General features: G+C 39.2%; 1 protein-coding gene across 23 annotated transcripts in view; it reads left to right on the top strand.

The window, feature by feature from the left end:
- Positions 1–22,939, top strand: part of LOC140476938 (focal adhesion kinase 1) — a 556,498-nt gene that overhangs the window by 372,598 nt on the left and 160,961 nt on the right. For 14 of the 23 annotated variants that reach the window (XM_072569910.1, XM_072569911.1, XM_072569912.1 and 11 more), the window contains 5 exons: positions 952–1,059; positions 1,662–1,779; positions 5,736–5,766; positions 8,990–9,042; positions 21,255–21,335. In XM_072569910.1, coding sequence (XP_072426011.1) covers positions 952–1,059; positions 1,662–1,779; positions 5,736–5,766; positions 8,990–9,042; positions 21,255–21,335 — 391 coding nt within the window. The remainder of the gene's footprint in view (positions 1–951; positions 1,060–1,661; positions 1,780–5,735; positions 5,767–8,989; positions 9,043–21,254; positions 21,336–22,939) is intronic. The other 9 variants (XM_072569906.1, XM_072569907.1, XM_072569905.1 and 6 more) reach the window with 1 other exon arrangement.

The following is a 22,939-nucleotide window of genomic DNA, read 5'->3' as shown; positions in this document are numbered from 1 at the left end:
GACTCCAGTGATTCCTGAAAGAATCTACAATCTCCTCAGTTAACTCCTTCAGAACTTTGGATTCCAGGTGATTTATCCATCTTCATCAACAAACACATCGAATTAGACCCAACTACCACCCCCCTGAGAAAAAGGACAGGAAATTACATCACCACAGGAAATTATGTCACCAACCCAAAGAAATCCAAACATATAAATAGAAAGCAGGAATTATCAACAGTGCTTCACCTGGAGGCCCACTGAAGATGTTACCTAATAGGGTGATGAAAAGTCTGGAAATGAACCTCCCAGCTTAGCGAACAAACCTGCTTCCATAAGGTTGGATGTAATTTACCAGGACTTTAGTCCCAGCATGATTCAGATGGAGCCTGTCCCATTGGAAACACTCCCTCCTTCCCCAGTACTAGTGCCAATGTCCCATGAATTCAATGCCCAATGAATTCAATTTGAGCCAAGAGTTTATCTCTTTGACCTTATTGACCCCACGTGCCAGTTAGCTCGTGGCTTGGGTAGTAATCTGGAGATTATTACCTTTTTGGTTCTGTGTTTTAATTTAGCCCTGAGCTGCTCATATTCCCTCAGCAAAACCTTTGTTCCTTTTTCTGCCGAACTCGTTGGTACTTGTGTGGACCACAATGACTGGATCTTTCCCACCCCACTTCAAGTTCTTCTGCAGTGGCTACAGAAGCAGGATAGAGGAATACAGCAGCGAGTAACTCACCAACAAACACCCCAAAGCTGGTCTTCTCTTTGTATTTGAAAGCTGCCTACATTTGATATTCCAGGCTTTTCAAAATACATTTAGAAGAGTTAGTTTTGATATATAGTAAACTTATCCCAAAAAGTACACTTTGAAAGTTTTGGCATTTTTTTTGTTCAGATGAAAGGACACACTACAGCTAAGCCTTTCATTATTGTTCTGATTTTTAAATAAAAATTCTTCTTTTACAGCCAACTCACCTGGCTAATTTTAACCAGGTACAGACCATTCAGTATTCAAACAGTGATGATAAAGACAGAAAAGGAACTTTGCAGTTAAAAGTATCTGGAGCAGCAGAGGTAAGTTCCACCATCAATTTTGAGAATGACAACTGTCTTGAACTTTTTGTGATTTTTATTTTTTGTTCATTCGGGTATAATTTCAGAACAGTAGATCAAACCATTTCAGTGGTTGACCAATTGATATTTCACTAAGCATCTGTAAATACATAGTCTATGTGTCAGCATGCATAACCTGTCAGATTTTCACAGCAGGTTGGCCCAGTAATCTGCAGGACAATTTATTCAAGGACAACATGATTGACTCTATTCATAGCTGGTGTTGCTTCAATTACAAGCAGCTATATTTTTGCATAAGCAAAAGTGATCTTTGAGATTTCTTTTTGTATTGAATTTCTTTTTGGAATTTATTTGCATCATAAAATAAGCCTGAAATTTGGTTTGCATGTTATATTTGCTATTTGTCACACCACTGACCCTGAGTTGTTAATGACTTGTACACAAAAACTACACATTGCAGTTGTCAAGTCTCATCCTTGATTGATGTTTGCGATGATGTATTCTGGTTTTGACCCTCTATCTTGTTAGAATGAGACCAAATGCCCTGTTGAGAAAGGAGGCTGGGAGAAGTTATGGCAATAATGTTATGTTTTTATTTTCAGCCCTTGACAATAACAACTCCATCACTGAACATCGCAGAAAACATGGCAGACTTGATAGATGGTTATTGTCGCTTAGTAAATGGGATCATGCAGTCGTTCATTATTAGGTCCCAGAAAGGTAGGTTTAAGTTCTTGCAAACTTTTTGTCTTTTGAGCTAGTACTAGCATGTGTATTTGAGATTTTCACAAGGAGCGACAGACTCTAATATTTAGAATCTGTTTCTTTTCATGAAAATTTCAAGTTGAGAGCTATGTTGAACACCTGTTTCATTGGAATGTACATTTGACGAGAAATATGTTCACAACTAAGAATATTCAGTGTATGTATCTCTACAAAGTACGCTTTACAAGTTATCTGCTTTTGCTACTTGTATTGAATTCCAGAAAAAAACACAATTCTGTCACATTTCAGCAGTACAATGATGGTCATATTTGCTGATGCTGTCAATTCGGGTGCCATTGACTTTGCAGTTGGCAATTTGCAACTTGTTACACAGCGTAGTCAGAGTATCTGTTCAACAGAGGGAGAGAAGAGAGCATGTGTTTATACTGTGTGTTATATATTGCAGGTTTTCCCCTATTATTTTCACAACCTATGAATTGCCTTACATGGAGTTTAGTTTAACTATTGTTGATGTCATTATGTGGTAATATGAGATAAATAAATTGCTGGCAAGATACATATCAAAAATAACAAGTAAACAATTGACCTATTTTGAGTTATTGATAAGAATAACTTAGTTATTGATGAAAAACTTATTACAATTTCAGTGGTTGGTGAACAGGGTAAATAATAATGCAGCAAGTTGGTTGCAACATATCTGGACTGAAATATCTCTCGTCAGGCTTTTAGTTATGCCGCAATATTAAAATCACAGCTCCTCTTCTCTGTGAGCATTGTTTTTAAGGCCAGCATTTATTATTCATCTGTAATTAGCCTTGATAAAATGGTGGTGAACTGTCAACTTGAATTGATGCAGTCCATATGTCAATAAATGCATAATGCTATGAGATAATTCTAGGACTACACAGTTAATGGCAGGACCCTGAACAGTATTGATTTACAGAGGGATCTTGGGATTCATGTCCACAGCTCCCTGAAAGTGGCCACGCAAGTAGATAGGATGGTGAAGAAGGTGTATGGCATGCTTGCCTTTATTGGTCAGGGAATTGAGTACAAGACTCAAGATGTCATGTTGCAATCTAGTGGGCGGCACGGTGGTACAGTGGTTAGCACTGCTGCCTCACAGCGCCAGAGACCCGGGTTCATTTCCCGCCTCAGGCGACTGACTGTGTGGAGTTTGCACGTTCTCCCCGTGTCTGCGTGGGTTTCCTCCGGGTGCTCCGGTTTCCTCCCACAGTCCAAAGATGTGCAGGTCAGGTGGATTGGCCATGCTAAATTGCCCGTAGTGTTAGGTAAGGGTTAGATGTAGGGGTATGGGTGGGTTGCGCTTCGGCGGGGCGGTGTGGACTTGTTGGGCCGAAGGGCCTGTTTCCACACTGTAAGTAATCTAATCTAATCTAAAAAAAACTTTATAAGACTTTGGATGGCCACACTTAGAGTATTGTGTTCAATTCTGCCACATTATATGAAGGATGTGGAAGCTTTGGAAAAGTTGTGGAAAAATTTAACCAGGATGCTGCCTGGATTAGAGGGAATGAACTATAATGAGAGGCTAGAAGAGCTCTGGTTGTTTTCTCTGGAGTAGCAGAGGCTGAGAGGAGACTTGATAGAAGTCTATAAAGTTATGAAATGCGTAAGGTTGGCAGTCAGAATATTTTTTTCACAGAGTTGCAATGCCTAAAACTAGGGAGCATGCATTTAAGGTGAGAGGGGGAAAATTCAAAGATGATTTGAGGGGCAAGTTTTTCATACAGCGTGTGGTAGGAATGTGGAACATGCTCCTAGCTGTGGTAATAGAGGCAGATATGATAGGAGCATTTAAGAGACTTAGGCAAGGACATGAATAAGCAAGGAACGGAGGAATATGGACCAAGGGCAGGCCAAAGGGGTCAGTTGAATTTGGCACAATATCATGCACCGAACAGCCTGTTCCTGTCCTGCGCAGTTCTATGTTCTATGATTTTCGGTGAAGCAACTGTAAAAACTTTCAAGTCAAGATAGTTTGTCACTTGAGCAGTATTACCATGTACTTCTGCCCTTGTTCTTCTCGGTGGTAGATTTACAGACTTAGGTGCTGTGAAAGAAACTCTGGCATGTTGGTGCAGTATATCTTGTAGATGGGGCACACCCCAATCACGCCATCACTAAGATAGTGAGTGATGTGTGCCAGTCTTGTGCACTACTTTATCCAGGATTCTGTTGGGTTTCTTCTGTGATTGAAGCTGCACTCATCCATTCAAGTGGAGAATATTTAACCACATTGCTGACTTGTGCTTTGAAGATGGTGGGTAGGCTTTGGGAAACCAGAATTGTAGGGTAATCCCTAACATCTGGCCTGTTTTTATAGAAGTGTATGACAGACCCAGTTATGTTTGTATTTAATGTGACACTCAGTGATGCTGATATTGTGGATTGCCATGGGGAGATAGATAGTTCCTGTATTGGTTAGAGAATGGTATTTGACTGACACTTAAGTATGTTAGTGGTCACTCATCAGTTCAAGTCTGCATATTGTCCACATTGCTGTATATTGGGTAGTAATCAGCCAGAAGACTCCTTGCCCATGTTTGTCTTGACACCATAAGACCTCATGGGGCTCTGGGTCAATGTTGAGGACTCCCAGAGGTTACTCCTTACCAACCGCAGTGCCTCAATTGGGTCTGTTCTGCCAGTGGGGCACGACATATCCAGGGATGGTGATGGTGTTGTCTGGGAAACAATCATTCTCATGGGGTCATGCACTACTGACAAGGTCAGGCTATTGTTTGACCAGTCTGCAAAACAGCTCTCCCAGTTTTGGCACCAGTCCCTAGGTATTGGTAAGGAGGACCATCTACAAAATACATTCCAGCAACTTGCTGAGGTGTTTTGACCAAAGCCCTCCTTAACAGAATCTTTACTACCTGTTTCTTTATTGTCACTGTGTCAAAGTCCTGAAATTTCCTTCCCAATAGTACTTTGGTGTATACCTAAAGCATACTCACTGCAGCAGTTCAGAAATATAGCTGATCCTCTTTTTGAAGACAGTTTGGACTGGTGTTAATAGAAATGTCTCATTCCCTGAATAAATAAACAAAACTAAAATATCTGAATGGGATTCCTGCATTTGCGGTTTGTAGTTGGGGTGACCTTATTCATTATTACAATTCCTGATTCAAATTTTGCACAAAGTCAAAGAATAAATACTAACTTGGAGCCAGACAGATTGTAACTTGAAGACTGAGATATACAGAACCTTAGAGTCTGAGGCAAAATGGGTTCAAATGATATCCAGACCTAATTATGAGCAAATATTATTTGCAAGCAATTAACCTTTTCTGTTCCTCTGAAGTTATGAAATTATACCTCTTCTCAAATAAGTTATGCAGTCAAAAATTGTTTGATCGAATTTGTGGTTTTATTATCACCACTGATCATTCAGTACAACTGGTCATCTTTACATAACTAGAAATGAATTAATATGGAAAAAAAATTGAAATAATTTAGAAATAGACCAACTTTATTTACAGAAGATTGGATTAACTCATGATTTGTTATGAGAAAGTGAGGATTGCAGATGCTGGAGATCAGCGTCGTAAGGTGTAGTCTGGAAAAGTACAGCCGGTCAGGCAGCATCCGGGCAGCAGCAAAGTCGACATTTTGCGCTTAAGTCCTTCATCCTGCTTTCCTGCTGCTCAGATGCTGCCTGACCGGCTGTACTTTTCCAGCACTACACTCTTTGACTCATGATTTGTTATGTCTTGTTCTTGGGTTCAATTGGTCATTGCAGCATTTTGTTTTTTAGTTTGGGTGACCTAGTGGTTGAAGGTGGTTTAATTCATGGTATTCTTGATTTCTTAATTTCCATCTTTAAAGCAGTGTCTGCTGATTTAGTAAAAGCAGTAATACCATTCAGCTTGAGAAGAAAACTGTTATTTATCTGCTTACATTTGGTGATGCTTTTTCCACAGAAGGAGAACGGGCTTTGCCATCCTTGCCCAAGTAAGTGAACGCCAGTTTCAAGTAATTAGCAGTATATCATTTAAGATAAATTAAGTTTTAAGAATAATTTGATGTATTCATATTCATTGAAAACTAAATATTACGTGCACAATAGAGTTTAATATAGAATCATGGAATGGTTCTAGCACAAGAGGCGGCAATTTGGCCTTTTATATCCCTGCTGGCTCTCTATGAAAGCAACTCAGCTCTTCCCATTCTCCTACCCTTTCCATGAAGCCCTGTAATTTAAAAAAAATCTTCACCGAGTCAGGTAAGTGTTACAGCACAGAAAGGCACCATTCAGCCCATTTGTGTCAATCTTCTGTCTTTTTCCCCACAACTTTGTACATTAATTTTGATCCAATACCTTCTTGAACGCCTCAATTTAACCTGCCTCCACTACATCACCTGGCAGTGCATTGCATGCTCTAACTACTTGCAGTGTGAAAATGTTTCTCCTCACTTCACCTTTCCTTCTTTCACAGATCACTTAAAATAATGATACAGTTCAATTTCAAATATTGTAATTGAATCTGTCCCTACCACATACTAAGTCAGAGCACTCCAGATGCTAACTACTTGTTGTGTAAAAATGTTCCTCCTTATGCCACTTTTGGTTCTTCTGCTTTTGACCTTAGATCAGCATCCTCTAGTTCTCTATTCTTTAGTCAGTAAAAGCTGTTTCTCCCTCTCCACTCTATCCAGATCAAAGCGCTTTCCAACCTCCCCTTATCGAAGAACAACCCCAATTTATTCATGTGACTGAAGTTTCTCATTCATGAAAATGTTCTCAAGTTTTCCTGAACACTCTAATGCCTTCACATCATCACCAAATTTACACTTAAACAACTTAATGATTTGTTATTAGTAATGTAACTTTACCAGAACATGAATAAACAACAAGATAATCTACTTAATATCTATGATCTAAACTCTATTTTGTTTAAACACCACTCATACTCCAGATGGACAGACAGACACTGTTAAGGGACAAATTAGAAAGAAAATTAAAATTGTAACTGGCCAATTCAATAACTATTTTAACAATGAGTACAATGCCTTAATGAAATCCCTTGAACATTCAGTTGATTAACAGGCACATGGGACTGTATTTTTCTTTAATTCCAAAGTCATTTATTAGTGCAAACAGCTTCTTAAGCCCACTGGAGACTTTTACTTACGTCTTACAGAATTAGGGTTCTTTCCTCAAAATCTTCAACAATTCTTTAACTGGATATAAAACTTAGAGGAAGTAAAACTCAATGTCTTTCAGTCGAGCAGCTTCTGTGCGCACAACCCCAAACCCTGACCAAACTGTGGTTTCCCTTTTTCAACATCCTCTGTGATTGGCTGGCCAGCAACTTGATTGATCCATTCAACATCCAACCTGCTGCCAGTCCTTAAGCATGACACAGTCTGGTGACAATGCATCTGCTATGTTTGTTGAAGAATGGTATTTGTCATGCTGGATCCTCTGGATAAGGCTGAGCAGGATTATCCACTCGACCCCTCTAGCTGAAGGTGCTAGCAAATGCTTTCACCTTATTTTTATTTTACACTCATGTGCTGGGCTCTCCATCATTGAGGATATTTGTCTGTTTTAATTACCCATCAGCATTTGTGATTGAATGTGACATGTCAGCAAAAGAAACTGGATCGAAGTAGATTGGCTAGCAGTGTCTCTTGCATTCTGTTTTTGCTGCTCAACATGCAGCTAGTCCTATCTTGTAACTTAACCAAATCGACAGCTCATTTTTAGTGATTCACTGCTACTGTCCTGGATATCTGCTGGAGGTAGATTGGTGAAAATGAGATCAAGTATATTGTTGCCTCTTGTTGGTTCACTCAACATCTGCCACATGACAGGATAGTAGCTTTAGGATTTGGTCAACCTAGCCACTGTTGGTGCTGTTGAATCACTACTGGTGATGGAAATTAAAGTCCCCCATCCAGAGTACATTTTGTCCCCTTGTTGTCTTCATTGCTTCAAGTAATCATCTTTCCAAGAGGTATTCAACATGAAGGAGAACTGATTTATCAGCTAAGTGTTAATCAACAGGCGGCTTCCTTGCTGACGTTTCACCTGATGCCATGAAATTTCATATTCAGAGGTTAATTTTGAGAATTCGATGGCAACTCCTTTCTGACTGCATAGCACTGTGCTGCCCCCTCTGCTGGGTCTGTCCTGCTGGTGCAACAGTCACACCCAGGCATGGGATGGGATGGGATGAGATGGGATGGGATGGTGGTGATATTGTCTGGCACATATTTTCTGTAAGGCACAATTGTGAGAATATTAGGTTGTTGCTTGACTAACTCTTGCTTGGGCTAACTCTTGCACAGCCCTCTGGATGTTGATAAGGAGGTCTTTGCAAGGTCAACTGGGCAAGAATACCATTATCATTTATAGTGCCTTAGTTGATGTCGGATGTTTCATCTGCTTTTGTTCCTCTTGTCAGACTTTCTGGCAGTTCAGATTTTCAATTAAAGTCAGTTCCTTTGATCATGATTTTCATTCCCAAAATTACCCCAAATTTGACCATTCTTTTTGAAAGATCATACAAAACAGCAATAATTTAACAAAGGAAAATGACCCAAGGTACTCCACACTGCTATGAAGAAAGCTTTGTCAAAGTGTTTGGTTTTAAGATCACCTTTGAGAAAGGCAGAGAGTTAAAACAGAGGAGTGTTTGGCCAGAAATTCAGAGCAGCACCTTAGTGTCTTTTTGTAGTGATTGTGTTTACCCCTTTTTTTCTCTCTTTCTCCTGTCGATTTCCATGAGCACCAACTGGTTGTTTATTATTGAACATGAGAAATATTCAAGACTGAATTATGCTCCCTGTTTGGCTTTCTATATTACAGTGCCAAATTTTTGCCTGCTCACAGTGCATGATCCTATTGGTTTTCCTGTTCGCATTTGCCAGATTATTGTTGGAATCACACTTCTGTATTAAGCTGCAATATTTGTCTGTAGTTCGGGAGTTCATTTTACAACAAATTGACATAAATATGTTCAGCTTTAGCTTCATTATGTTGTCTGTCTTCATCCACCCTCCAAAACACTCAAATGGTAACTCCTATTTGCCACAGTCTCCCTGAGTCAGAAGGGAAATTCTGTAACCTGCTAATAATTGTAAGCAGCCATTGGGTGGAAGTAATGAATGCATACTGGACCTTTCAGAAAATGCATAACATTCAGCGTCTTTCTAATTCGCATTTCAGATTGTCAAACAATGAAAAACAGGGCTTGAGGACACGGACCGTCTCAGTCTCAGGTAGGATTACGAAAATACATTTGCTTTCTAAATTTTATCAGTTTCTAAATTTTGTAAGAAGCATTGACCTATGCAGTTATATTTTCCTTTAAGCATTTGCCAGTTTTTCGAGGTTTATCTTCAGCATTTTTGTAATTGATTCTGGTGTTGGAAAATTCCAGTCCTGGATTGTAATAATTTTAAAAAATAAATTACATTCGGTCTTCTGATTTTGGAATCCCTACTTAAGAGTTCACTATTTTATGCATTTAAAAATGACCCAGCAGTTCCTGACGAAGGGCTTTTGCCCGAAACGTTGATTTCCCTGCTCCTCGGATGCTGCCTGATCTGTTGTGCTTTTCCAGCACCATACTCATGACCCAACAGATGTCAACTATTCTCTAAAATTGAATTGATGACAGTATTACACTAGTTTTTCACACACCAAATAGATGATTTATCTTGTAAATGGATAAAGGAATTCTCATTGCATCACCAGTAGCTAATTGTGCTTATTTTCCTTGAAGATTTTGTGTAATGTCAGCTTCTCAGTGTTGACCATTTCCAAGTATCTTATTTTCTTCAGTCACCGTCATTATGAAATGTAGAACAATATATATTAAATAGCAAACAATTTTTAAAAATAGTTTAGCTCAGATAAAATCAAGATACATTTCCTTCAGTGTGTGAAAATAAGCAAAATCAGAAATAATATTAGGAGGCCTTCATTGTAAAAGGTATTATTTTACGTAGAGTAAATAGAAATGTTCAGTAATTGAATAATGCCAAATGTTTTATTTAAATTCGTCAGCACTTGGTTTGCTAGTACTCTTTGTACTAGCTTATGAAAATGTACAGTACAAGCTTTTAAATTAATTTAGACTTGTGAAATGTTTGCAACAGTTAATTCTACTACATTGATTTTAGGTTTGATAGAATGGCAGAATGAATACCACTTGATTTTGATGTGGAAAGTGGGATTGATCATAATTGAACTACTTACTCCAGCACTGTACAGTAACTAACTTGTCACAAAGGCGAGAGTCAATAAGCCGCAGGCTCTGTTGAATAGCAATCAACATAAGAAGTATTCTTGTCGAATGTCACAGAGCTCCCATCCTGTTTTCAGGTTGATCTCAGATGAATGTTAAATGCCAGGCTACTGAGGACAAATAGAAGTTTATTGAAATTTCAGTCCAAGCACAGAGCAAGTTATGTGTTGTGACCTCAGTGTTAAGATGATGATGAGGCCTAATATTGGATGTGAAAGAACTTCTTGTGTTTAAATTGCTTTCAGTTTTCTGCCATAGAAGTCCCACAGGGTTAGGTAGCAAGTCTCAGCTGTTTTGGACCACAGTGTTGAGTCTTTCTCAAACTAAGGCAAAAAATAATTTAAAAATCAAATCAGCTTATCTGTGAGTTCACAGATAACAGCTGCAGCTTTGGAGTATCCCCCTTTTTCAAACAGTATCTTAAGCTCAAACTATTTTTATTGAAATTTGACTGCTCTAGAAGGCTTTTGTCTTTACAGAAACTTGCAAATTTGAAGACCAGATGAATGAGGTATAAACTGTCAATTGTTGCAGCATTGTTATGACCAGCTGGATCAAGATTAATATGTTCATGGAATGAGCATTGCTGACTCAGCCAGCATTCATTGCCTATCCCCTTTTGGTGATGCTGGTGAGCTGGCTTCATGAACCGCAGCAGACCATGTGCTGTCGATAGACTATGAATGCCAGTACAAAACTCCAGGAAATGTGCACTTTTGGAACTGTTTATTTTCTTTGAAATTTTTTTTCTAAAAATAAATCAGCAGATTGGAGCGGAAAGGAGGGCTTTAGATTGCTAGATTACTGGGTTGTCTCGCTTGTACGCTCACTCGCTTGCTCTCTCTATATCTCTCTCTATATCTCGCTCTATATCTCGCTCTATATCTCGCTCTATATCTCTATTCCATATTCCATTCCAGTTCGGGTCCAACCTAGAGAGAATGGAACTTGAACAACAGGTTGGACTGAACTGGAATGGAACCAACATCTTTGGGGGCAGGTTTTCTTGTTTGGTTTCTGATTGTTTAAACAAATTTGGCAAGACATGTAGAATGGAGGTATATTTGGGAGTTTTTGCATAGAGACGTATAGAAGAAGAACCAAGTCAGTCTAGCGACTGTGCAAATATAATTACGATAACACACAAGGGAGCATGTCAAGGATGAATGGCACTTATTTTAGTACAAGGAGTCTGACAAGTAAATGGTTGATGCTGTTGATTAATGCAAGGGGATGTAAGGTCATTGCTGTCATGGAGATAGGGTTGGGAAGGGACAGAACCAGCAGCCTCGTCTGTTAGAATTTTCTGGTGAGATGAGGGCAGAGGGAGAGTGAAGGAGGAGGTAGGCTTGCGATATCAAGGAGTCAGTTACTGAAGTAAGGAAGATGATATCTTAGAAAGTTCCTCGAATTAGGCTATATGGGTAGAACCTAAACATGAAAAGGTGATATTCAGTTTGCTGGGAGTATACTATAGACCTCCAAACAGTCAGGGAGAGATAGAAAGTCAAATATGTAGGAATATAGAATCATTGAGGTTTAACAACATAGAAGGAGATGCTTCAGCCCATTGTTACCATACCAGCCATCAAACATCCATCAATTCTAATCTTGTTAAGACTTGGTCCATGGCCTTATATGCTATAATGTTTCAAGTGCCCGTGTTAACTGTGTCGTGGAGATTCTTGCCTGTACCACCCATTCAGACAGGAAGTTCTAGATATCCATAACGCTCTAAGTCAAAAATGTTTTCCTTAACTTCTGTCTAAAACTCTTACTCCTTGCCTTAAAACTATGGCCCTGGTTTATTAATCCCTATACTAAGGGGAGTGGCTTCTCTCCCTGTCTATGCCCCTCAGAACTTTATACATCTAAATCAGATACACCCTCTGCTTTTTCTACCAGAAATATCAGAGAAATTTTAAAATAAATGTAATAATTGTAGGGGCTTTCAACATTCCCAATGCTAGCAGATGTACAAAATGTGAAAAACTTGGAGGTGAAATCTTAGGTGTGCAGATTGGGATAGTGCAATTGATGTAGTCTACTAGATTTCAGTAAGGCTTTGGACAAGGTCTTGCATGGCGGACCTGTTAAGAATCTGTCAAATGGGATTCTAAATTGGCTTGAAGCAGAGAGTGAAGATCAAAGGGACGTAATAACCTAATAATATAATTTCTGGACTATAAAGCTAGAAACTCTGCTAATGTTCTGGGGACCTAGATTTGAATCCTGCCATGGCAGTTGGTGGAATTTGAATTCAGTTAAAAAAAAAATCTAGTATTAAGAATCTACAAATACCATGAAATCATTGCCAATTGTTGGAAAACCCCACCTGGTGCAATAATGTCCTCTCGAGGAACAAAATCTGCCATTCTTACCTGATTTGGCCTACATGTGATTTCAGACCCACAGAAATTTGACTGACTCTCAATTGCCCTCTGAAATTATTAGGTACGTCACTCAATTCTGCGAACTAGGGATGGACAGTAAATGCAGTCAGTGACCTAAATCCAGAGAAATTACACTTCTCTATCAAAGCAAATCTTAGCAGGACTGATACATTTAATGGTAAGGTCCTGGGGAGTGTTGCTGAACAAAGAGACCTTGGAGTACAGGTTTATAGCTCCTTGAAAGTGGAGTTGCAGGTAGTGAAGAAGGCATTTGGTATGCTTTCCTTTATTGGCCTGAGTATTGAGTACAGAAGTTGGGAGGTCATGTTGCAGCTGTACAGGACATTGGTTAGGCCACTTTTAGAATATTGCATGCAATTCTGGTCTAGTTCCTATCGGAAAGATGTTGTGAAACTTGAAAGGGTTCAGAAAACATTTACGAGGATGTTGCCAGGGTTGGAGGATGAGCTACATGGAGAGGTTGAATAAGCTGGGGCTATTTTCCCTGGAGCGTCGGAGGCTGAGTGGTTGTTAAAATCATGAGGACATGGATAGGATAATTAGACAAAGTCTTTTCCTTGGGGTGGTAGAGTCCAGAGGTAGAGGGATAGGTTTAGGGTGACAGGGAAAGATATAAGAGACCTAAGGGGCAACTTTTTCCTGCAGAGGGTGATACATGTATGGAATGAGCTGTCAGAGGAAGTGGGGGAAGCTGGTACAATTGCAACATTTAAAAGCCATCTGGATGGGTATATGAATAGGAAGAATTTGGAGTGATATGGGCCGGGTGCTGGCAGGTGGGATTAGATTGCGTTGGGATATCTATTCAGCATGGACACGTTTGATCGGAGGGTCTGTTTCCGTGCTGTACATCTCCAGGAGTCTATGACTCTAAATCATTATGTTCAAGGTAATTCCTAGTCTCACTGTTGTCCTGTGAATTGTGAAGTCATCTTAGATGAATACTTAGCAAACTGAAAGTTTGGACTTTTAGTTGTTTACTAATTTGCCAATTACTAACGAAGCATTCATGTTTTGGAAAATTTACAAGCTAAACTTTTTACACCAAGGTAACTGTGGTTATCCTACACTGTTCTAAACCATCTTTTAGGAGAGAAAATATATCTGTTTCTGACCCAGTCAGGTATCTCCAAAGCTGCCTTAAAAGTTTTCTAACTCAGATTTCTAAACTAAAATCAATCCTTGATTTTTCGAAACCATCAACAAGGTAATCTTTTGAATGATTGCAATCTATTGTATTTAAGCCTTGAGGGATTTTGCAGTCGCTATACTCTTGACACATGTTGGATTAGGTCACTGTTCCAGAAAGTACTCTCTGACCTTTCTTTTTAAACCCTTCACAAAAGCAACTAGCACCAAAATGTCTCTAGTTGAAATCCAAACTCTCAAAATGATATATATTGCACACTTTTCATCACAATGCATAATTGGAATCTCACATCACGGTGCCATTTTAATACCTAATTTGTATCCTCTCTGAGGCCTTGATATTCACCCACAAAAGTGGATACAATCCTCCAACTGAGGCCTAACTAGTGTTTTATGCAAGTTTAATGTAGCTTACTTGCTTGTGTCCATTACCTTGATCTATAAAGCCAAGGAGCACATGGAATCTCAGAATTATCACAGTATAGAAAGAGGCCATTCAACCCATTGTGTCTTCATCAGCGGGGCAAATGAGTGTTAGTCTCCTATTCTCTTGCTGTAAATGTGTAAGTTCTTCCATTTCAAACGATCATCTCCCTCCCTTTTGTATGCCTCACCTGAACCTGCCTCCACCACACTTTCTCAAAGGGCACTCCACACCCCAATAAAAGTAAGGCTTTTAAGAGTTTCGCACAATTTTTCTGCCAGTTTCAAAGTACTATTATCTAAAATTGTGATTGGCTTAACATTCTAATAATATTTCACTTGGTGCTGTTTTGAGCATACTGATATGCTACCAATATGACATAGCAGCCTATCAATTGAACTGAAACTTGTCTGAATATTAATAGACTCACTTAACATTTGCCACAGGATGGCGCCACAGTGGTACACTTCCCAGTGGAGAACTGACATCTTGGTGAAACAAAGTAAAAGCACGGCCATTTTATTCGCCATGCAATCCACGGAAAGTCATCATCTAGTGTTCCCTTTGCTGCTGAATGTGCTGGGAGTTTACTCTTTTACCAGATCCTTCTTTTCAACAGCCAGTATTGCTACCATAACTGCTGGGGCATTCACCCATAATGCTGCTCTTTTTGGTAATGCTTCTTTGTCACTGGTCTGTCTGGCTGTTAGATTAGATTCCCTACGGTGCGGAAACAGGTCCTTCAGCCCAACAAGTCCACACCAACCCTCTAAAGAGTAACCCCCTGACTAATGCACCTAACACTATCAGCAATTTAGCATGACCAATTCACCCGGAGGAAACCCATGCAGACACTGGAGAATGTGCAAATTCCACACAGACAGTCACCAGAGGCTGGAATCGAACCTGAATCCCTGGTGCTGTGAGGCAGAAGTACTAACCACTGAGTCACCATGCCACCCTAAAAGCTTATTACTACCAACCTGATCAGACTTATGATGATATGATGAGGTTTGCTAACAGTGGTGATTTGTCTTCTGCCAGCCAAGTGAACCCTAAATGACCACTTTGTTCCTGAACAAAAACCTGTTTCTCCTTGCCAAAGCCCTTAAATCAACTTTCTTGACTGAGGCCTGGCGGCCTATTTTTATGTAATATGGCTAATGTTTAAAGATTGTTTTGCGTTATTGACCCCATTTTATCAGCTGTCTCCAAAAGTATTTTGTTTATGTACTGTGCCATCAGCAGTCTTTTACTGAGTGGTGCATCTCCCCTTTCTATGAATAGCAGCAAGAGACACAGGCCAGTGAAGATACAAATTTGTTTCCTGATTTGTAACCTTGGATCAATGTGACTGAATGGATTTTACAAATGCCTTCAATTATTCTCTATTAATAATTGGCCAATACTTCTAAGACTTTAAACCTCTGCAGAAGGATGGTTTGGCTGTTGAAGAGTGAATTACATGTAATCTAGCCCTGATATACATGAGCCCACTGCCACTCTTACACTGATCTTGGTGTGTGAGTGACCACTACAGGTGTGCTCGACATTTATTAACCAACTTGAATTAGGCTTTAAACTAGCTACACATTTCCCTAAGGGCTTAGAAACTTGACAGCGCAATAGAGGCAGGAGCTACTGCCGACAAAGTGACTCAGTGCATTCATTGTGAATCAAGTGAACTATCCTCAAGTAACCCTGTGAGCTTTAGCCGCTACCAAACCCCTAGTCCCCACTTTCACAGTTGACAAAACGGAACTTCTTTCCTCACCTGTACCAAGCTATTTATTGTCTGGAGCAGTCTTCAATGATCCCTGACTATGGCCTCCTACCACCAGCTTGTTTTCTGTCTGCTTTGGCCAGTTGACAGATGAGAAGCCAAATTTCACTATACAGGTAAGGCCATTCAGCTCAGCGCGACCACATACCTGACCTTGCTGGATTCTCAATTATTTCAAGTTTCCAACTGCCTCATAAGCATTGGGGCTGTGATTTTGATTCAGTCACTGTTCCTTGAGAATGCGGATATTGAGCATAGGACCCAACTAGACATATATTGCCTCTGTTCCCAGTAGTTAACCTATCCGACATGCTCAATATCAAGGCTCATAAACAAACAATGGCCTGATTTTTACCACATGCACACAGTTGTAGTTCAGCATAATTCTGTATTTTGTGTACTGGGGTAGAAAATTGAATGATTATTTTAAATCTGTAGTCGCTTTGTAACACAACTTGAGTATTGTTGAAAAAGGTCACATATTTTCAAATGTTTTCATTCTGATCAGTTCAAGAAAAACAACTTTGACAAAATATACTTTTTCCAACAATACTTTTAACTTTTCTTTTCAATTAGATTTTACAGTATGGAAAAGATCCTTCAGTCCATATGTCCATGCTGGTCCCAAAACAGTAATCTGTTCTAATCCTATTGCCCAGCCCTTGTCCCACAGCTTTGGAAGGATGCTCTGGTATTTCAAGTGTTCATAATTTTTTTGAGTTCCTGCCTTTACCATCTTTTTAGACAGTGCATTCCAGATACCTCAATTCTCTGATTGAAAAATCTTTTCCTCAAATCCCACCTAAACCTCCTGCTCCTTAATATAAAGCTATGGCACAAGGCTGTTGACTCCACTTACATTGTCCTGGTCCTTCAGAGGACATATATCTCAGTCAGATCCACCCTTCAGCTTTCTCTAGTCTAAGGAAAACAACCTCATCCTATCTAGTATCTCTTTGTAGCTGAATTGCTGTTCAGTAAATGGGTCTGCATCCATTCAACAAGAGTACATTTGGTGCTTTGCTATGCCATAAAAATGTGCAACAAGTTGGGACTTTGACTAGCAGTCTGGCCTGACACTGTCACAAATGAATTAGTTTAAATTTTGAGTTGTTGAATCACAGCGTATTTAAAAATATGGGGTCCAAAATACACTTCAGTTTTCCAACTATGGCAAAAGACATAAAGCAAAATATTGATATATTTGAGGAATTGATGAAATACTTGACATTACATTGAGAGGTCTTTAGTCCTGGGGACTGGTGTATATCTATCCTTCTAGCTGTAAGGATAGAGACCAAAATAGAAGCCATTTATTTTTAAACAGAAACTGGGAGTGGAGAACTTCAATAGACTCAAATGGTTATGATGCAAAGTACTGAGAGTTTCTCTTTTGGTTTCAGATTCCAGCATCCGCAGTAATTTGCTTTTATCCAGTGTTTAATCCACTGCCACCTCTCTTCCAGGAATGCCTACCCTTCTCTCCAACAGGATTTTCATTTGTCTCTCCCCCTGTCCACCTTCACTGCTTTCCTTGTCTCTACCTTTGCTTCTGGAGCCATGACTCGCCTTCTCTCAGCCTAGTATATATACCTCCCTATTTCTCCCCATTTTTTAGCTTTGATAAAGGGTCAGTTAGACTCGAAGCGTCAGCTCTTTTTTCTCCTTAAAGATGCTGCCAGACCTGCTGAGATTTTTCAGCATTTTCTCTTTTGGTTGCTGAGAGTTTTACTTGTATTCATTCATGGGTTGTGAGTTTCTGTGGCTGCGCCAGTATAGGAGCAAAAAATTGGTCATTAAGCCTGTTCTGTCATTCAGTGGGATCATATCTAGTCTGTGACCTGGCCCCAGATATCAAGCTGTGCCCTTCAGTACCTTTGTCAGAAATTAGTTTATACTAGAAAATTTTCAAAGTAAAGTTCCAGTGTCTTGATTTCTGTGAATACATCGTTGTGTCTTTCTGTGGTGAAAGAGAGTGAGAAGTGAAGAAAGTCAGTATTGTATATTATTATAAAACCCACCAATGAGAGCACATCTGTAATAATTCATTTAGACGGACAGAGATTTTTTGTGCCCAACAGTAGTATTATATCGAAACATAGAAATTAGACGCAACAATAGGCCTTTCAGTCCTTTGAGCCTGCTCGGCCAATCAATTTCAATGCCATATTCCTGTTTCTCCCCATGCCTTTAAACCCATTCTGGTTTTGTCCAATCCTATTAATGCTTTCCAAATGTTTTACTTCCACATATTTTATGACAGACTTCAGCAACTTCCCCACTACTGATGTTAAGCTAATTGCTCTGTAATTCACCGTTTTTGTTTTCCTCATTTGTCACCCTCCAGTCTGTAGGAAATTTTCCAGATTCTATCGAATTTTGAAAGATTACCACTCGTATTACAATATTTCCAGGGCCATTTCTTTTACTACTGTGAGATGCAAGTTATCAGACTCTGATGATTTGTCAGTCTTTAACCCCATTAATTTCCAAAGCACCATTATTAATATTAATTTCCTTCAATTCTAGACCTGGTTCTCTCAAGTTCTGGGAAGTCAATCATGCCTTTTTTTAATGCAGACAGAACCAAAATAGGAATTCAATTCTTTTGCTATATCTTTGTTCCCCATTATAGTTGCTCCAGCTTCTGACTGCAAGGGACCTGCATTTTTTTTTCTAGGTACTTTGTTCAAGTTTCTGTGTTCCCTGTAATTTAACTGCTCTTAATCAAACATTTTGATTTTTTTTGCTGAATTTTGAAAGCTCCAAGTCATCAGGCTTGGTGCTTTATCTGTCTCCTCTTTGGATCTAATATTATTCCTAATTTCTTTTGTAAGCCATGGCTGATCAAATTTTCCTTCATTATTTTTGTGCCAGACAGGAAAGAATAATTGTAACTCAGGCACCACATTCTTTAAATATGAAGCATTGCCTATTAGCTCCTTTAGTAAGGGCCCCAGTCTGGCATTGCAAATCATGTTGCATATCCTTAAAGTTCTCTTTATTTAGACTCAGCACTCTAGTTTCAAATTTGACTTCACTCTGCTTCTTAATGAAGAATGTGATCGCTGTTCCCAAAGGGATCCTGTTGAATAAGATTGTTAATTAATCTTTTCTCTTTGCACAGAACCCAGTCTAGAATAGCCTGTTCTCTAGTTAGTTCCCCGATATGTCAGGCTAAAAAGCCAATACATATGCACTGTTGGAATTTCTCCACAATTTAGATCGCCAATCTTTATATAAATTAAGTTCAGCTATGGTTGCAGTTAATACCTATTGCTTGTATCTCTGATTTCTTATTTACTGTTTAGAACATATAGTCTTATGCCCGTTGGTGTTTCTTTTCTCCAACCAAACAAATTCCAGATCATACTTTTCCAAGCTGATAATCTTCCTCATTATTGAATTAATTTTCTCCTGTTCTAACCATGTTAACCATTTCCTTTTCTTTTTGGTGTATCCTTCCAGGGGAGAGGTGAGTGGCAGCAGGAGGTTTCCCTGCTCATTTTTTACCTAGTGCCATGACACTTCATTGACTCCAGACCCAATGTTGAAGTCTGAGAGCAGTTCATTCCTGTCCATATCCCACTGTGGCACCATGTTTGCTGGCTCTGTCTTGCCAGTGGGACATGACCTACCCTAGGGATGGTGATGATATTGCCAGGAATGTTGTACGTAAGGTATGACTTTTGAATGATTGTGTCAGGCTAATGCTTGACTTGTCTGTGAGATTACTCTACCCGCTTTTGATATTAGCTCCCAGATGTTGGTAAGGAGGACGTTGCAGGGCTGGATTTTCATTGTTATTTACGGAGCCTTAGTCAGTAATCTATCCAGTTTCACTTTTTTTTCTTTTTCACAGTTGATACAACTGAATGGTTGGCTAGGCATGTTCAGAAAGCAGTTCAGAGTAAAGCACATGGTTTTAGAGTCGCATGCAAGCCAGGTCCTTCCCTGAAGGAACAAGCAGAGTGAATACTGGAGAAAAGCAGGTCTGTTAGCAACTGTGGAGAGAAAGAGTTAGAATTTCAAGTCTGGTATTGCTCTTCTTCCCTAAAGGATGAATGAACCAGATGGGTTTTTACAACAATTGACCATGGTTTGAGACTTTCAATTCCATTTCTTTTATTTAATTCAAGTACTACCATCTATCATGGTGTGATTTAAACCATGCCCGCCAGAACATTACTTGAGTCTTACTTGGCCAGTGACAATAGTGCTAAGCTATTACTTTCCCTGATTGCGTCAGCAAACTTAGAAATCCTTATCTAAGTCATCAATATAGAATGAAAATAATTGAGGCTCTAGCATTGATTGTTACAGTACCCACTAGGTGCAACCTACCTGCCCAAATTTGAGCGGCATGGTGGATCAATAGTTAGCACTGTTGCCTCACAGCATCAGGTTGTGGGTGTCGTTGCCTGAGCCAGGGCAGTATAGTGGCTCAGTAGTTAGCACTGTTGGCTCACAGTGCCAGGGACCCGGGTTTGATTCCCACCTCGGGCAACTGTCTGTGTGGAGTTTGGACATTCTCCCCATATCTGCGTGGGTTTCCTCCGGGTGATCCAGTTTCCTCCCACAATCCAAAGATGTGCAGATTAGGTGGTTTTGCCATGCTAAGTTGCCCATAGTATTCAGTGATGTATAGGTTAGCTGCATTGGTCAAGGGTAAATGTAGAGTAATGGGGAATGGGTCTGTGTGGACTTGTTGGGCCAAAGGGCCTGTTTCTGTACTGTAGGGATTCTATGATTTTTTTTATTCATTCTGTTTTCTGATTCTTAACCAGTTCTCAATCCATGCTAACCCTCATCCTATGAGGTCAGATTTTGTGTCATGCTTTTGTGTAATATCCTTTGATACAGAAACTGAAAAAGATAATAAAAGAACAACAGAGACATATATATGTATTCATGAGAAAATCCACTTAGAAAGTGTAAACAGAAAGCAAAATTAGCTTTTCATTTTCAAAATTTGCATAATCAGAATTCCAGCACTCTCCACACTGTAAGGATTCTTTTCTATGATGCAGTATTTTACCTTCAAACAAAATTTATAGCAGCTAACTGAAAAATAATTGAGGGCAAAAAATGTATTGAAAGATGTGTGACTGAGGTGCCAGTAAGGTATTGATGAAGAAATAACCATTTTGTGTGTAGTCATTCAGTTGGATGGCTATTAGTTAAAAGATAGCACTGCTGAAGTGAGATATACATCACAATTTCCAGTTCATGAAAGAAAAACTATTTTTTTTTGTCTAGTGTCTTTGAAGACATTCCTTGAGACATTTAAAAGTTTTGGTAATTTTATATAAGGTTTAACATTTCTTTATTCATTGAACTTTCTGCTTTCAAATATTTTGTATTTCATCCTGATCTCCAAACTTTCCTTTATTTTTTTGTCATCATTGAAGGAGTGAATCATTGGCAGCCCAGAGTTATGAAAGCCAGACGCTTTCTCCCCTTCATCCTCTGCTCTCATCAGACAGCCAAGGGTACTGGATTAATGTTTGACTTCATGAAAAATCTAGAGCATTGCCTTGATGAATTTAATTACAGTTTAACACCTTAGCTTTGTGATTGAGATTGCATTCTTCTTTAAACATCACTTCTATTTGTAGCGTTTGTGCAAACTATCATTTGACGTATGCATCTTTATAACATGTTTGATCACTGGAGCTATTCATCCCGTGAAATTGAATGCTGACCTTTGTATTTAAAGGTGATTTACACAACTTTTATTTTATTCTGACTGGATTACCCAAACCCTTTAAAACATTCATTTACTGATGTTTATCTAGTTTTCAAGAACTGAACTTTACTGTTACTGTTCACTGACAAATGTTAAGGAGACATCCTAAAATGGGAAAGAAAATATATGTCATCTTGTATTAGAAAATGCGAAGTAAATTATTTGGTCGGTATCATCGGATTGACGAGAATGTAGATTTTCAGAATGCAGGAATGTTAAATCACCTTTGCATAATATAAATTGGCTTGTTTTGTAACCGCTTACGGTTCATGCTCTGATAATGCAACTCTCAACAATATGAAAGCATAAAATTCTGAAAACGCTTAACCAGTCTGACAGCATCTGTGGAGTTAGCAACTGAGTTAATATCTGAGGTTGATGTCCGTGAGATGAAATGTTTATCTCCTCCCTTCTCACCTTCTTCAGCCCTAAAAACCTTAACCTCAAGAAAGAGCCATTTATTTAGACTCTTACAATTTGGTATACTATTTTCCTCGATACAAGAAAGACCAAATTCTCTCTGCAGTCATTTTACCTGTCATTTTATTTCTCCATTCCACTGCAACTATGACCTGACTGTCCTCAGCCTCCAATGCTGTTCCAATTACTTAATCCTGAAGAATAGCACCTTAACATGACAACAGCAATTGTCGATTAGAGAATCTGAGGTTCTAGTATGATTTTATAAGGTCAGCTCTCATTCTTCTAAACTCCAAGTATAGGTCCAACCTACTCAACTGCTCCTAAGACAATCCTTCCAGAAATGGGAGCATTCTAGTCAACTTGCTCTGGACTGCCTCCAATGTTAGCTTTTGTGTTAAAGATAGTACAAAAATGAGGTGTTTCATGGAGCTTCACAGCAGCATTATATATCAAACTTGACACCACACCATATGAGGTGATATTGAATCAGATGATCAAATCCTTGATCAAAGAAGTAAAGTTTTAAAGAACATCTTTAAAAAAGGAAGTGTGAGAGAGAGGCAGAGAAGTGTAGAGCAACTATTCCAGAACTTGGGACTTCAGCATAGCCGCTAGTGATGGAGTGAATTAGCATTGAGTGGCTAGAATAGAGTAGCACAGATATTGTGGGATTGTTGTGGAGCTGGAGAATGTTACAACAATAGGGAGGGGTAGAGCCATAGAGGACTTTGAAAATACAGATAAGAATTTAAAATTGAGATGTTGCTTGACTGCAAGCCAGTGCAGGTCTTGAGCACATGGATAGTAAAGGAATGGGAGTTCAGATACAGGCAGTGTTTTGAATGTCCTCCTATTCAAGGAAGATAGAATGTGGGAGACCAGCCAGCAATATATTTGAATTGCCAGGTCTAGAGATAAATAAGG

This window comes from Chiloscyllium punctatum, chromosome 5 (assembly GCF_047496795.1).
Source record: "Chiloscyllium punctatum isolate Juve2018m chromosome 5, sChiPun1.3, whole genome shotgun sequence".
In the NCBI taxonomy this organism is placed as follows: domain Eukaryota; kingdom Metazoa; phylum Chordata; class Chondrichthyes; order Orectolobiformes; family Hemiscylliidae; genus Chiloscyllium; species Chiloscyllium punctatum.
This window is presented reverse-complemented; position numbering and strand designations above follow the sequence as displayed.